The sequence below is a fragment of the Canis lupus genome, chromosome 18, assembly GCF_048164855.1.
Source record: "Canis lupus baileyi chromosome 18, mCanLup2.hap1, whole genome shotgun sequence".
Lineage (NCBI taxonomy): Eukaryota > Metazoa > Chordata > Mammalia > Carnivora > Canidae > Canis > Canis lupus.
The window spans coordinates 28,452,987-28,468,422 of NC_132855.1; the positions used below are offsets into that span (position 1 = coordinate 28,452,987).

Sequence of the window (15,436 nt, forward strand, 5' to 3'; positions counted from 1 at the left end):
AAACACTGTAAAAAACCTACTCCTCAATAACATAAAAATGTGTTTATGACATTGAACATAAAGACCAATGAAGGTTATACTATACAGCCTTTCTAAAACTCCTTTAGGTTGTTTTACTGATGCTCCAATAGACATAAAAAATAAAGTTATTACCTGAAATAAAACCTCAGCTTCAATTTATTGCCACATTTCCAGGCATCCCATATCAAACATAACTATAAATAGTAGGATCCTCAAACTGCAAGTCCAGTCTAATTTATAATTTATTTCCCCACTATTCCTGTCTTTCTGTCCTGGAATGCTTCAGCTTGAAAGAAATACCACCATGTTTTACAGGGTTTAGAAACAGTCACCGCAGATCCACTCCAAATGGGACATTGTTTCCTTGCCTGGACTGTGATGTGAAGATAGGGCAGGCATATAACTAACTCCAGAATACAATGGCTATTTTGCCCACATTTTCCTCCCTTCTCTCACATTGGAAACAGTACAGTTATGAGTTTCTATAGAACCTGTCACCAGGGAACTGTCCAACATACTTTGGCAAAGGAATTATTTCACCCTGTAAGAAAAGAGGATAGGAAGATACTAAAAAGAATAATCTCTTGCTTGGATGCTGGCCATCTAATTAAATTCAGAAGGGTATTGATTCTGTCCACTTAAATTAACTTTAATTTTATATATAACCAAATTATAGATTCAAATGAACCAATATAGATCCCTGAAACTCCTCCAAAAATGTATCACATGTCTCTAAATGAAATTTCTAAAGTGAATATGATTGAAGACTGACTTGGATTTCTGATTATATTTAAATTTAACATAAAATTCATAGCACAAAAGGATAAATTGAGGCAGTATATTACATATATTGGAGGCCACACAACATAGCAAGAAAGAAAGCAGAAACTTTCTAAAGCTTATTAAAGGTATATTATTATTCCAGAGATTTATAAAATATGTAAGGGCAGCATTTTAAATTAAATTGATAACGTGTAATAATTTGTCACCTAACTCATCGCACATTATAAGAGCATTTACATATATTAGAATCCAAATATTCCAAAGTTCACACATGATGACAAGGATATCAAATCTTGAATCCTAAGTTTGGCTAGCCAATATCTAGTTAGAGTATTCCACATCTTTACTAAATGCTGAGCAAGAGGAAATGAACTACATATTTGGATCTGTGCCTTAATAATTTTCAATGTCAGGTCATAAATCTCCTGACAGAAAAATATTAAATTCTAAAATCACTTCTCAAAGAATTTGCAGCATTGTTTTCTTCAGATTATTTGCTACAGAGCACCAATTTTATTATCTCTGAGTTAGTGTGGACATAATGGAGTCAGAAAAAACACAGGATAGACCAAATCACTTATCCATATATTACTACCACCTTTCCACTTGATTGCCTTCCAGATCTATTTCTCATATAATTATCACTCACTGGTATTAAATATTTGTCCCTAAAATTGGCTAAAACATTAAGATGCAGGGATGACAGAAAATGCAGATGATGAAGAAATGTTTTCTTTGTAAAACTGAACTAGCAGTTCCCAGAACCGTCCTCAAAAAACAGGAAAGGGAAACAGGCAATGCATTTAAGAAAATATATACCTTCCATATAATTTCCCAAATCTCCATGAATTACGGGAAAATAAATCTGAAAAAGTTTTAATAACTGTGGAGAATAAAGCAGATAGAATTTTCAGAGCACAAACACTTTGTCCTTCTAGAAATAAACATTCACCATCCCTCATCAACTCACTAAACTGTCAGTAAATTGTGTGACTTGAACTCTTTTAAGGAGACAACTTTAATCTTCTCAGAGAAGACTGTCTAGGGCAAACAAAGATTTCTTACCACGATTACCATTCAGAAGCTAAAAATAGACATCCAAGAAAATTGAGATCAAGCAACTTCCTGACGCAAACCCGACCTAATTCAACAGTCTGATCTTTATCAGTCTTTGCTAAAGATCCAGAGGGCTATGAAGCTTCTACTAAGAATAAGAGATGCAACAGAGGACACAGAGACCTATGGGCAATTTATATGGAAAAGAATCAGGCTTGCAAAAGATTAGAAATTACCTAACATCTGTTCATGGAAGACTCGGTAAGAAAGTTTTAGAAAATCCACACAACGAAATACTACGTAGCTGTGAAAAAGAAAGAAGCAAGGAGTCTTCTGCATTGGGAACTCAGAGAAGTACAGTAAGGGGAATAAAAACCAAGGCACGGAATGTGTTATAATGTGCTAATACTGAATACATACATGCACACCTGTGCACTCGTGCATACACACAGCAGGGCATTCTGGAGGACTACATAAGAAACCAGGAACAGCAACAGATTCTAGAGAGAGGTGAGGAACCATCAAGGAAAAGGGGCAGAGACACAAACTTTTCCCACTGTGGCTTTTCTATCTTTGAATTTTATATCTATATATATCTCACACATAAATGAGGAGAGGATAATCTGTATTAAAAAATATTTAGCCAAGTGAGTAGTCCTTCACATCTGTGGGGCATCTGCATGCCCTACAAGAAGTCAGAACAAAAAGCCCTACGGTATTCCAATGGTTTCCATTTCATCTTTTCCTCACTCATCAGGAAGCTCCACATAACAAAGACTGTTTTAACTTTGGATAAACATCTTTTCCACCTACTGTTCCTTGGATTGTTTCACATAAATTTCCCGTGGTAGCTCAAAGAAGGTAACTGAGTGGCAAAAGCCATTTCCCTTCTGTATTAATCTTCATCAATCTCTTTACAAAAGCTTCCCAGAACAAGCACACATTCTGAGTAGAAAAGGTGGCTGGACTGAAAAGGCAGCTCCACAGCCAGTCCCTAACCCTTTGTTTCTAAACCCTTCTGTAAAGAAATTCTTGGGACATTCCTCCTTGACAGTACTATGATCTGAAGGACAGAGCACAGTGTTACAAGTGAGGACTTTGAGGAGAGACGGCCCACGTTTGAACCCGGAGTTTCCCACTTACTAAATACATGGACAACTTACATAACCTCTATGTGCCTATTTCCTTCTCTATAAATTATAGGTAATAATATCGCTAAACTGATCATATAACTTTGCATTCTTCAGGTTGCAATCCATTAGTGTGAGAATAAAATCAATTTGCTGAGCTGAGTCACAACTGGCATATCTTTCATTAATTGAGACAATACTGGAGTAGAATAAGAAAGAAAATAGAGGAGTTTTAGACATAGTAAGAGTTGATCGTAAATATTTTTCCATTCATATGTAGCATATAGACTGGAGGTGTATGTGTCCTGTGTCTCAATTTTTCATTGGAAGTCAGGTTCAAAAGCTTTAAAGTCTATTACAGTTAACTATAAGGGGAAAATGTGTTAATCAATAGCAAGCATTTAGTACATTACCTAGTACTTAGTAACACTCCAAGGATGACCTCCTGTACTCTTTATTACAATAAGAATAACCTACCTTTGTCATCATCGTCATCTGCAGAGCTCAGAGGTAAACAAGTAAAAATCGATATATAACTAATGGCAGCAAAAATATTGTATAAAATACAAACCTTATTAAAATCTGATTAATGATGTTAAATATATATAGAAATAACTGTGAATGATCACTTGGAAAATTCTAGAAATAGAAAATAGAATGAAATAATATAGTAAGTTTATGTAACATAGTTAAGGTAAGAAAAACACTGAATTTGGGAACTTCAACAATTTAGTGAAAATGAACTCTGTGGGGGGGGGGGAATCTTACAAGTTCATAATGACCTACTGAAAATATCAACTTCTCCTTCCTCCGATTCTATGTTTGCAAAGGAACAATCCATTATTACTTCTACATCTCCCCTAGAGCAACGTGCAGAAGGTAGGGAACTGAATCTAATCACTGGACAGAGATCCTTCCAACTCTAAACATTAACTCATATGCAGTGAGAATGGGAGGGGCTAACATGAGTATCATATAGGTTTGATTTTTATGCTTCTCATTATAATTTGAAAAATAAAAGTGGCATTCTGATTTACACATACGTTCCTTGGGAGTCTGGTGAGCATGAAGCTATTGAACTGAGACATACACCAATTCTTTCTTTAGTGACCAAACCCAATTTCAAATCCACATGGGTAGAAAGATAATGGACACAATAAGAGATGCTCTCACCCTGAGAAGACTCTGGGCCACCAAACATTCTCCTCCAAATGTTTTCAAAACTGTGTTTAGTGGCAGAACCCAATATAAAAACTTGTAGGTGAAACAGGAAACCAAGCTTCCCCTAGTTGACAAAGGCATGAAGGGATGCCTGGGAAACTTTTCCTGATCATTCCCCACTAATTCCTTCTCCTCCCACATGGCAGAATTAAAGGAACTCTGTGAAGCAGTTTGAAGCCTCTATTCTATCTTGATAGCTATCAAACTACAGCATGCATCAGAATGATCAGGAAGGCTTGATGATCAACCATTCCAGATAAACCCAGATGGCTGAAGTCCACCAGTGTCTAGTTCAGAAGGTCAGGGTTGTGTAGCCTGAGGATGAGCATTTCTTACAAGTTTTCCAGGTAATGTTGATGATCTTGGTCCAGTGACTGCACTTTGAGAATTGCTGCCCTACCATCTCTTCAACTCATTTGTTAATATAACTAAAACCAGGATCACCTATATTTTACTCCTTTCCAGCTAATTTGGAAATTTTAAATACTTTTATTACAATACCACCCCCAAAAATTAAAGACATAAAACTATTTGGATTTGAGGATTTTTTTTCCCCAACAAAACAGTTTTTAAATCCTAGTGATTCAGCATAATTAATCAAGAATGTACTCACTAGGGCATTTGAAGGTTCTGATAAAGTACTATAAAAACAAATTTTCCTAAAAGTTCTTTAGGTTCTGTTTGCTTACAGAACAATAAGTGTTCCCTGTTTGGAAATAATCTCCAAATGTTCCTTCTCGTTTAAATTACATGAATTCTTAACATACGTGGCACACATATTGTAATCTATGACTGAATGGAGGCCTTTCTGTTCTCAGGGAGAATGGAAGGATGTTATTTTCAGGAACAGTGAGGCTACCTTTCCCATTTTTTTTCTGACTGGCAAAATACTGCAATAAAGTATTGCTCAACTCAGACTGAAACAATTTTCCCATCTGTCAAAATATTTTAAATAGTATCAAGCTGGTATTACTTTGTCAAAACATTTCATCAGAAACAGTATCTAAATTTAAACAAGCAGTTCCTCGAACTATGTAAGTAAGGTGAATAAACTGTCACTGACACAATATATTTTTTAGAAAACCTGCAGTCTTTTTAGAAAAACCTTGAAGGAAATGGGTGTTTAAACCAAGGATAAATGTACCACTGGGTAGAGAAAAATGAATATTGCATAAAGGGTGAACATTTCATTGTCCTAGAAATGACATACTTCAATTCTGCCCAAGCAGCATAAAACAACCCCAGCTTTACAAATAATTCTGTTTCAGTCTCAGTAAACCTACAATCTGGCAATAAAATATTAATGATACAGATTGATATAAAAACCTCAACAAGCATAAGGACCTTGGGATCTGGAGTTAATGCTAATTGTCTCCTCCTCATCCATGTGACGTGGTACAAGATTCCTGATATTTCTGGGCCTTAGTTCCTACATCTGCACACACAGGTAAAACCTGCCTTTTAAAATGGACTTAAGATATGGCACAAAGAAGGCATTCAATGGACTATTTTTTGCCTTCATATTCATCCATAAAAACTCAGATTAATCTCCACAATTTGAGTTTAAATTGGGAGAAAATATGAAGAGAGAAAATAATGGCTAGAGACTTTTTATATCAATAATACATATAACTTACATCCTGGATTTATATATTCTCTACTTCTTTTTATTGGAAATCTAACACACAAAAAGCACTAACACAACATTTTCTCCAGGTCAGACATCTCTAACATTTTTCCTCACAAAGTAGAATATCTCCAATTATTTACAGATGCTACCAAAACTTTTACAACACTAAGGAATTTAAAACTCACTCTTATGTCTTAAATGTGGGTCACATATTATATTAGGAGGAAGTATGGTATACTTGTAGCAAACATTACTGTTTGCTGTAAACCCTCCAAAGGTTAAATAACTATAGACCAGTGTCAAACTTTATTCTCATAAGAAAAATTTTCCTTTCTTGTACCTGGTCAAACAAATCTACCTATCAATGGAACAGGCTAAAAAAAGTGAAATTTTCCCCTTTGATGTTTAAAATATTCTATGTAGGCTTGGCTTTACAAATTTCACATTCTAAGTAATCTAGATTGCTAGTACCAAATTGATTATAGAAATTAAGAAGTTTTAATAATCAAAATTGGTTCACAATACTGTTAAAATGTTTTAACTAGTTGAGAATATAAATGTAAACTAAAGCAAAGTGGCTGATAATTTTATTTAAATTGAGGAAATTGTTTTTGCATAGTTTTTTATCATTCTTCAGAATCATGTGATAACTTTTAACAGAGACTGACTGATTTGTAACATTTTCATATATATGTATATTTGCCAGCTCCTGAAATATTTCTCTACTTGTACTTTTTGCATGACTTCAAGTATTTCAATTATCTAGGAAGTACATCTGGCCAAGTAGAGAATCACAGATGTATATCTTTCTTTTCATACAATGATCTTTGGGGTTAGTAAGTGACACACATTTCTTTTATACGTGGGATTATTGTTTTGAAAATATCACTATGATTTTGATTGTTAGGATTTATAATGTCAGAAACTGTTTTTGGAATCCAAGGACAGCTAAGCACTTATTTTGAGAAAATGATGTGGGTATAACAAGAAGAGCTTTGACTTTTTAAAAAAATGGCCCTAAACAATTACCGTTACTTTCACAAAAGTCACAATGTTCTAGGTGATTGTTGCATCAAGAGCCTTTTCTATTATGAATAAGGTAGAAATCTCATTTATGGGCCTTCCTTTTGTAGTCTCAGATTGATCAGCCTAATGTCTAGGCAGATTGAGCTGTCAATTACTTGTCCATGGACACAAAACTCATAAATGGATGAAGTCAGAAGTATGACTTCATTTTATCTACCTCCAACAAAAAAGGGGGGGGGGGGGGCATAGAACTGCCTCTCTCAAATAGTTACAATCTAGCTGGGGAGCCAAGACATAAGCACAACAAGTTTAATAATAAAAGTGAGAAATAACAATTCAACTAATTAATGCAACACATGTCACACTGAACTGTGCAATGAGGACAAGGAGTGAGGTGAGGTCACTGCTGGATCCAATGACCATAAAGAGACAGCTGCTAAGAGAAGTCCCTGAAGTAGATATGTAGAGCAGGAAAATTTTAAGTAGAGACAGGTTTCACGCATCTAGAATAACAGAAGCCAAGAAGAGCAATGTGAGTAAACAATCATTGGAGGAAGATTTATATTTTTAAGAAATTAATGAAACTAAATAGTTGAAAATATTGTTACTGTCTTGAATCAAAGTCTGGTTAAGACTGGCAGGAGTTAATTCTGCCAGCATTGGTATCCATCCAAGAATTTTGAGCAAGAAAGTGCCTGACTGAAAGGTGTTTGAAAAAATAATAATAATTCAGAAGTAGTATGAATAACTAGTAGGTGAGGGGACCCCAGAGTTGTGTACAAAAAGCTTCAGAATCTACTGGGTCAATTTCAAAGACTCCTAAATTATTTAATGTTAGTTAAACATTTCTTACTGTTATCTTTCATTTCCTTACAAATGTTACAACTTCAGAACCACATAAATGCTGTTTTGGAGCATGTTTAAAACTGCTTCATTAAGATTTGCTTCTGAAAACATGCTGTAGTAGATACTATTGATGGATCCTCCATATCTACTTGCCTTTACCACTGCAGAACACCCTGGCCAGACTTTGACTTCCAACTGCCAGCACCTGTATGTCTTTTCCAGGGGCCAGGAGTGCTAAGGACATAAACCCCCCAATGCCCAACCCTGAGTCCTAGGAGCACAGAGGCCCTCAACCAATGGCTAGAGTCAAGAGTTGGCATATAAATACCTCAGCTCCCTCTCCTGGATAGAGTATTTCAGATGTGCATGCTGTACATTCTTTCCCTCCATTTCCAGTAGAAGTAAGCTTTAGTTATCCAGCATAGTAATTTACTTAATATCTTACCTCACCCTCACTCCCACCCCCACTGTCTTCCACTCTCTTTTCCATCCCAGAGTTTCCTGGACTGTTTCCAAATTTCTTAAATTTGAATACCTGCCTTGGGGCCTGCTTGGGGTGAGGGTGAATCCAAGCTAAAATACACCATGGTGTTTCAGCTACTCACCTTGGTTCACATTACCTCTCTTGTTCTAACAGCTAGCTTCTCAAGACCCAGAAAAATACCTCCTTTTCACCCCTACTGAAAGTTTTCCTGATCAGCCCTGCTTATTATGCCAGCTTTCTTTTCTGATACCTTAAACAATTATAGCCTTTACTTTTTATTTGTTCTATATCACATGGTGTGTTATGTATATATCTTATCTTCTCACCTACTAGGCACTCACCTTAGAGACCAGAAACTGCTTTTTGTATCTTCCACAAGCATAGAACAGAGTTTTGTGTCATTCAAATCTACTGATTACTAACTCTGTTGTCTTATAGACCATAAAACCTGCTGATAAAAGGGAAGTCACACTTTATTTACCTTAGGATTTAGATATGGTTCTTTGGACACATATGGTTTGGCAGAATTAGAGAAGGTAAAGGGACCAGCAAATTTGAATCTAGCTTTCTGGCTTCTTTTTTTTTTTTTTTTTTTTTTGTCTTTCATGTAGCTTTCTGGCTTCTAAGTGGAAGTCCAATGATCCAAAACATGTTTCCAGTTTCCTAATTTTTCAAGGTTGGTACAGAATGTAGAGGAAACCAAGAAAATTCATTTCTTTTACTCAAACCTAGTGTCAATCATCCATTTTTTTTTCCATCCATCCATTTTCTTATTCAACAGTCGTTTATTGAGCACCTGTAACTATCAGGCACTAGCATAGCAGACCTGTACATATTAGAGGAAAAATATGTTTTTTGCTGTGTGGTACTTACAGTTGAGGGTACAAATGAAAGAAGATAAAAAATAAAATAAAATGAGAATTATAAAAAGTGAGGCCATGAAAGAAAAACAGAGTTGAGTAGAAGAGAATAACCAAGAGAGAAAAGGGGCTACTCAAATGGGGCTGGTCAGCCTTGATGTCCCCCCAGCATAATCCATTATACCTTACCTATATGAGGTACTCAATTGGTGTTTGCCAAATGAATTAATGACATCATTAGTATTTATTAAATACTTAATATTTTCCTGGCACTGTGCTAATTGCAGCTGGTACTGCTTAAGATTATGACACTCTGGAGTCAAATGTGCCTGAACGTGTCATTACTAGCCCTACACCTGTGGGAAAGTAATTTATAATCATCATTCCTCAGAGTTCCCATTCATAAAATCCAGATTATAATCCCTAGTACATAAATTGGTCATGAACATTTAAATGACAGAACACACTTAGCATAGTGCCTGATATATCATAAATTCTGAACTTTTTTTTTAAATCTTACTTATTTAAGCATTCTCTACATCTCACATGGGTGTAGTGAACTTACAACCCCAAGATCAAGAGTCACATGCTCTCCTGACTGAGCCCACCAGGAGCCCCTAAATGCTGAATTTCTAAACTCTCACATAATCCCACAATAATACCATGTAATACATCAGGGCACTGAATCTTAGGAGACTCAGATCACATTACTCATGATGGGCTGAGCTCAGATCAACCAAAATCTATGGGACTCCATATCAGTCATGGTTTAAGTTAACCTGCTGTAATAAAGAAACCAAAAAAATACAGTGCTTTAAACAATAGAGATGTTTATTTCTCTCTTGTGCAGCATTCCAGATTGGCAGTTCCTGCAGTGACCAATACTCTTTTCTCCTTTTGCCCTGACATTTCCTAGAAATGTATGGTTGAAGTGGGATAAAAACCATCTGAAGTTCCAGCCAGCAGTAGAGGGAAGGGACACAGACAGTAACAAATGTCTTAAAGCACAGATCCAGTGACACACATCACTCACATTCAGAATCCCAAGAACTTAGTAACATGGTCACACGTACCTCAAATGGGGCCTGAGAATTATAGGGCCTACCTGCTCAGCCATGTGCTCATGTGCAATTTTGTTTCCATGGAACAAGGGGGATGGATTCTAGCAGACAGCTAACAGTCCTTGCCATGGACTCCAACCCTATGCTTTTCACCAAAAAGAATTTAAGGTCTCATTCCATAACTACCCTGTTGCCATCTCTAAAAACTTAACAGCCTATTATGCTAGCTACTTGATTATGCTACAGTGAGGATCAACTTGCTACACTCAATAATTACATGAGCTTCTGTTCTGCCCTTTCTATGAAAAACCATCAATCTCTTAATGGCTAATTTATGATATTGCATCCAGTAAAATTATAAGCTTTTAGGAAAAGGTACTAAAGACCAATTGACAAAAATCACACTAATTATATATGTGGGAAATTAGGATTCCCCCCAAAATTACTTGACTTTTAAATGGTCTTAACTAAGTAAATCAACGAGATATAGAACTCCAAAAATAAAGAGAATGGAACTAACACTTGTTGAACACCTACCAGTATTCTAGGTGCCTTAATTAATTCAAACAAGTAATTCCTGAGTACTCATTATGCCACAAACACTGTGCATTACTGGAGACCAGACACTGTTATGTCTTCTAGAAGGTTGGGTTCAACTTGTACATAAATTATTTAATTTTACATTCACTACCACCCTACAAAGTAGACATCACAAATGAGAAACCAGACTCAGAAATGTAGTCAATTTGCAAATGTTGCTCACTAGTTAATGGTATGTTAAAATCCAATCCTCTTGGCTCCAAGACCAATGTCCTTTCCATAATATCCTAATTCCTAACTCCAACCATATCACATGTCTTAGCAATGATTTAACCAAAAAAGAACATATCACACACCTAATATCATTATCTGAAGATTTTCTCATTTTCTGACTGAAATGATGCATAAAAACTACATATGCCAAGTGAGTCCCCACTGGAGCCATGATTAGAGAACTGTGCACATGGGCATACGTCACAAGTGGCAATTATGTGCATAAAATCAGCAGCACTGACCCAAGAGTGTAAACAAACAAGCAGACTGGGGAGTATTATTAATCACATGCACACTGTCTACTTAATTGCAACTTGGACTCCTAAAAGTTAGAAGAGAAATTTCCACTTAAGGAAATTTCCAATTGATGGTAAGACCTCTGTTTTCAATATCTGAGTATTTTAGATAAACATATGACAATACATATGATTTCAAAAGCAGCAGTCACTAAATATTTTTTTTCACTAAATATTTAAATAAATTGTCACATATATAAGCAAAAAACACTATGATTTATACAAAATCCACTTTCTTTTATATTAAATTTTGTAGTAGATGAGAAGGAATAGGGAAACAGAAGTGTGTTAAGACCTTACCATCTGAGAACATCTAAATAACAAGATAGACCTTTTCCTTTTGCATCATTCAATCACCCTCATTATTAAACATAAGTGTCTACTTGGGAAATAGGAGTAGGGGCTGGCACTCCTCACGGGAGGGCAGGTTTATTTTGACCTCTTTGTTGCATTAAGTTACAAGTTAAGATATAGGGTGATACATTCTATATCCATGTTTGTTGTTGTATATTTTATATGTAAATTCATATGTAAATTTACACATTCAAATACAGCAGAAGTCAAAGTTTTGGTCTCTTTCTACATTTAAATGCTTAGATAGTAATATGAAAAGAAAGTATTAAGTTGTTTACTATTCCCAGTGGGATACTAAACGAAAACTAAATAAGTCTCCAGTACAAAATAGAGGATTAAATCAATTTATACAAGAAAAACTATGTGTCTAGATTGCTTTTTGCTGTAACCACATTTAGTGTAAATTTAAAATAAAGACAACTTTGTGTTATGAAATTTAATTTCAACTTACCATACTTAAATTAACTTGTTCCATCTGAGAATATAGATATTATATCTTCAAATCACTTCCACAATAGCCCACACTATTATCTTAAAATGTAATTGATACCTATATTGAGAAGCTGGAAAGTTCCAATTGAAGGACTTAACTTGAAGGAATATTCTTTTAAGCAATTTTCCACAAAATGAGTATTACTTGGTCATCCAAATGTATATGCAATAAACATTTTCTTTTTAAAAATTGCAGTACAGGAAAAAGCGGTTTTACCTAAAGAACAAAAATGTTTGCATTTCTTCAGTTTTAAAGCAACAAATTAATTTCTAACTCTACTTTTTCAGCATGGTTCTTGAAGAATTGTGTCTTTATTAACTAGAATCCATGACTTCAGAATTTTCAAGCAATTTCATAAACATTAATAAAATTCTTGCCCCTAAAAGTATTTCTCATCAATTACATATCTGAAATCATATTTGTCTTCCAAAATATATAAGAATTTTTTTTTCTAGCAAGCACAGATAAGACTGTGCCTAGCTTTAATACAACCTACCTGTTTACTTGGAATAGTTTGTTTTGAATACAGCTTAAGAACTTTAACATTTATATTTATTAGGATATTTAAGATATTTGCAAACTGAAAAACAATTTTTTCTTGTGGCATGCCTCTTATTTTGATTTTAAAAAACACATATAATGAATATATTGCTTTATCATCTTTTTTCCAGCCTAGCATACAGAAAATATTGTGTATGTTATTACATATTCTTTTGCAGTGGCTTACACAACCTTCTTTTAAAACATCCTTTGGTTCTCTTGTGTTTTTTCATTAAAGTATTGGTAAGTCAAAGGAAACCTGATTATTTATAGAAGTATGCCACCCGTTAAATTCGGATCTTACCTTGACATTCCATCTGGAGAGACACAGCTCTGAAGAGGAAGAAGACTTGACTTTAAGGGTGGTGATATCTGAGTTCCTGGGAAGTTACTTAATATCTCCTGGGACCTAAAGTATTTCATTGGCAAAAGTCTAGATAATAAAGAATATCTTACTTGTCAAGAGAGTCTCTTGAGAAGCCTTCAAAATTTAACGTCTATGACTAAAATATGCAGCTCACTGGCATCAAGCAGGAGAGAAGTGTTTGCTAAGGTGAAGGTGAATGGGGAGGGCTTCCTCTGCAGTTTCACTCTCCATCGTAGAGCCCCGGATGACTGATCCTGGAGACTTTCCTTTACAACAGGCCAAGCATATTTTTCAACCAAGTAGGAGTTTATTCCTGCCTTCTTGAGCTGGCACCAGCCCATTTTTCAAATTGTGTCAAGCCATGCATTTTATTCAGTGACAACCTTTCTTTCTCTAAACCTCTCAAGATGAACAAACACTTTTTTTTCCTGACTGTAAAAAATCAAATTATGTCACCTAATTTCAAGGAAAAGATATGCAATGGCAGCTAGACCAAAAACACCATTTGTATGCAAAGAGAGTTAAAATACTGGAAAAGTACCCTTGCCAGTAGAGTGTGGTATCATTAAACACAGAACTAAATTTGAAGCAGAAGTAGTAGAAAAAAATATATCTTGAAATGTGATAGGGTCCATTACGCTTCTTGATGAGATTACTTGCCTCTCCAATACATTACCCAAAGGCGCTTACAAAACTGAGGGAATATATTACATTGGAATTATCAGGACTTTCTAAGTAGGTCAAATTTTGAAGCAAAAAAATGCTTCAAATTTTATGCAGTGTTACAAAAAAAAAATCTTAGGAACTGTACAACGAAGGTGCTAATCACTTTTTAAAGTAAATTTTTTTAAAGCCTCTTACTTTTGCATAAACATTAAATGTATCACTTTAAAATGCAGAGTCACACACCTGAGGCTGTTCTTTCACTGTCATCTTAATTCAGTTTTTAATAATAAACTGAATTTTAATTATATAAATATCTTTATTCATTTGAAAATCTAGAAAAGTTTGGCTCTAGAAAAGTTCAAAATCTAACTCATCGTTTTGAACCGAACAGATTCAGTCCTGACCATAAATACAAAATATTTTTCCCTCTTTCTTACTGGGTTTTCATTCATAGTGTTAATTACACAACAGAGTTTTGGAATAACGTTTTTAACAAAATTTTGGTTTTCTTTTAGGTAATCCTAAAATAGCAGGTTTACTATTTGTGTAACTTTCATATAGGAATATTGAAACATCTAGCAGCTGCAGCATATGCCAAGTACCCATCAATATGATTACATAAAAAATGACTTAAGAACCGATTTAATTAATTCAAGTAAAAGTTGAATTTAAAAAAATGCTAACTGCTTTAAAAGTAAAAATTTCTTTTCAAAATCATTTCAAGTGGGGTGCCTGGGTGGCTTGGTCGGTTAAGCAACCCACTCTTGGTTTTGGCTCAGGTCATGATAGGAGATTGAGCCTCCAGTTGAGTGGGCTTCAGCTCTGTCTTCTGGGGATTCTCTCACTGTCTCTCTTCCTTTGCCCCTTCCCTTACTCATGCACATACGTGCTCCACCACTCTTTCTTCTCTTTCTCTCTCTCTCTAAAAATAAACAAATGAATTTAAAAAAAAATTATCTCAAGTAAGAAAAACATAAAAATATAGATCTTTTAATTTCTAATGTTATATTGACAAAAGTTAGATAAACATGGACCAAAAAAAGTACTTTTGAAAATAAATAATACTAACAATAGACCTGTCTGACTTAATCTGCCCTGACATCTGAATAGTCCACCATTAAGCACCACTTTAGTTGAAAGCCATGAAGCCCCCAGTGAAGATAGCATCTGGGAGTGAATACATTATGCCAATAATAGCGTATTGTGAATTACTGTGAATAATACAGACTGAGCACATTAGCATCAGTAACTAGCAGGCCTCTGAGAAGAGAGAATGTAGAACTCTAACATTTAAATTTTATGTGAGGGAGGAAAGAAAAGTGAAGTGCCTCTGGTTTAGGCCCTAACAGGTAGAAAGAGGGTTCGTGAAGATTAAAGGACAGAAAAGCTTTAAGGCAGAGAAAATGTTTTTAGATAATTTTTACACATTAAGATCACTTTTTATTTTGAAGACTAGGAAATTTAGGATCAAAGAAACTAACAAAAAAAGGGAAATGGTGAACGGCAGCCCTAGAAACAAACTTTGCTGATGTCACAAGCTACCTAGCAGCACTGATACCACTTCTGGTTTTTTGGATAATTACACTCTCAATCAGAACTAGAAAATTGTTCCAAGTCATATTAACATTACAAATCAAACTATTTCATATTTATTGTCATAAGAATCCAATCTAGTTTTGAATGTTAATCCACTACAATAATGCATGTTGTAAAGACTGAGGAAGCATATGGAATAGAAATATATGGAGAGAAGATTTTAAAATAAAAACGAACAAAAAGCAACAGGAAA

At 34.9% G+C, this 15,436-nt stretch overlaps 1 protein-coding gene and 1 long non-coding RNA gene across 8 annotated transcripts in view; one reads left to right on the forward strand and one right to left on the reverse strand.

Moving 5' to 3' along the window:
* The window catches only part of HDAC9 (histone deacetylase 9), a 911,611-nt gene that overhangs the window by 697,933 nt on the left and 198,242 nt on the right, over positions 1–15,436 (reverse strand). Inside the window, exon 1 of one of the 7 annotated variants that reach the window (XM_072783868.1) lies at positions 12,919–12,943. The exons of the other annotated variants lie outside the window; for them this stretch is intronic. Coding sequence (XP_072639969.1) covers positions 12,919–12,931 — 13 coding nt within the window. The 5' untranslated portion in view covers positions 12,932–12,943. Of the gene's footprint in view, positions 1–12,918; positions 12,944–15,436 lie in introns of those variants that run through there. 7 annotated transcript variants of the gene reach the window in all.
* LOC140608917 (uncharacterized) overlaps positions 11,167–15,436 on the forward strand; it is a 44,794-nt gene continuing 40,524 nt past the window's right edge. The window contains exon 1 of the long non-coding RNA XR_012010916.1: positions 11,167–11,301. This is a non-coding gene — a long non-coding RNA (uncharacterized lncRNA). The remainder of the gene's footprint in view (positions 11,302–15,436) is intronic.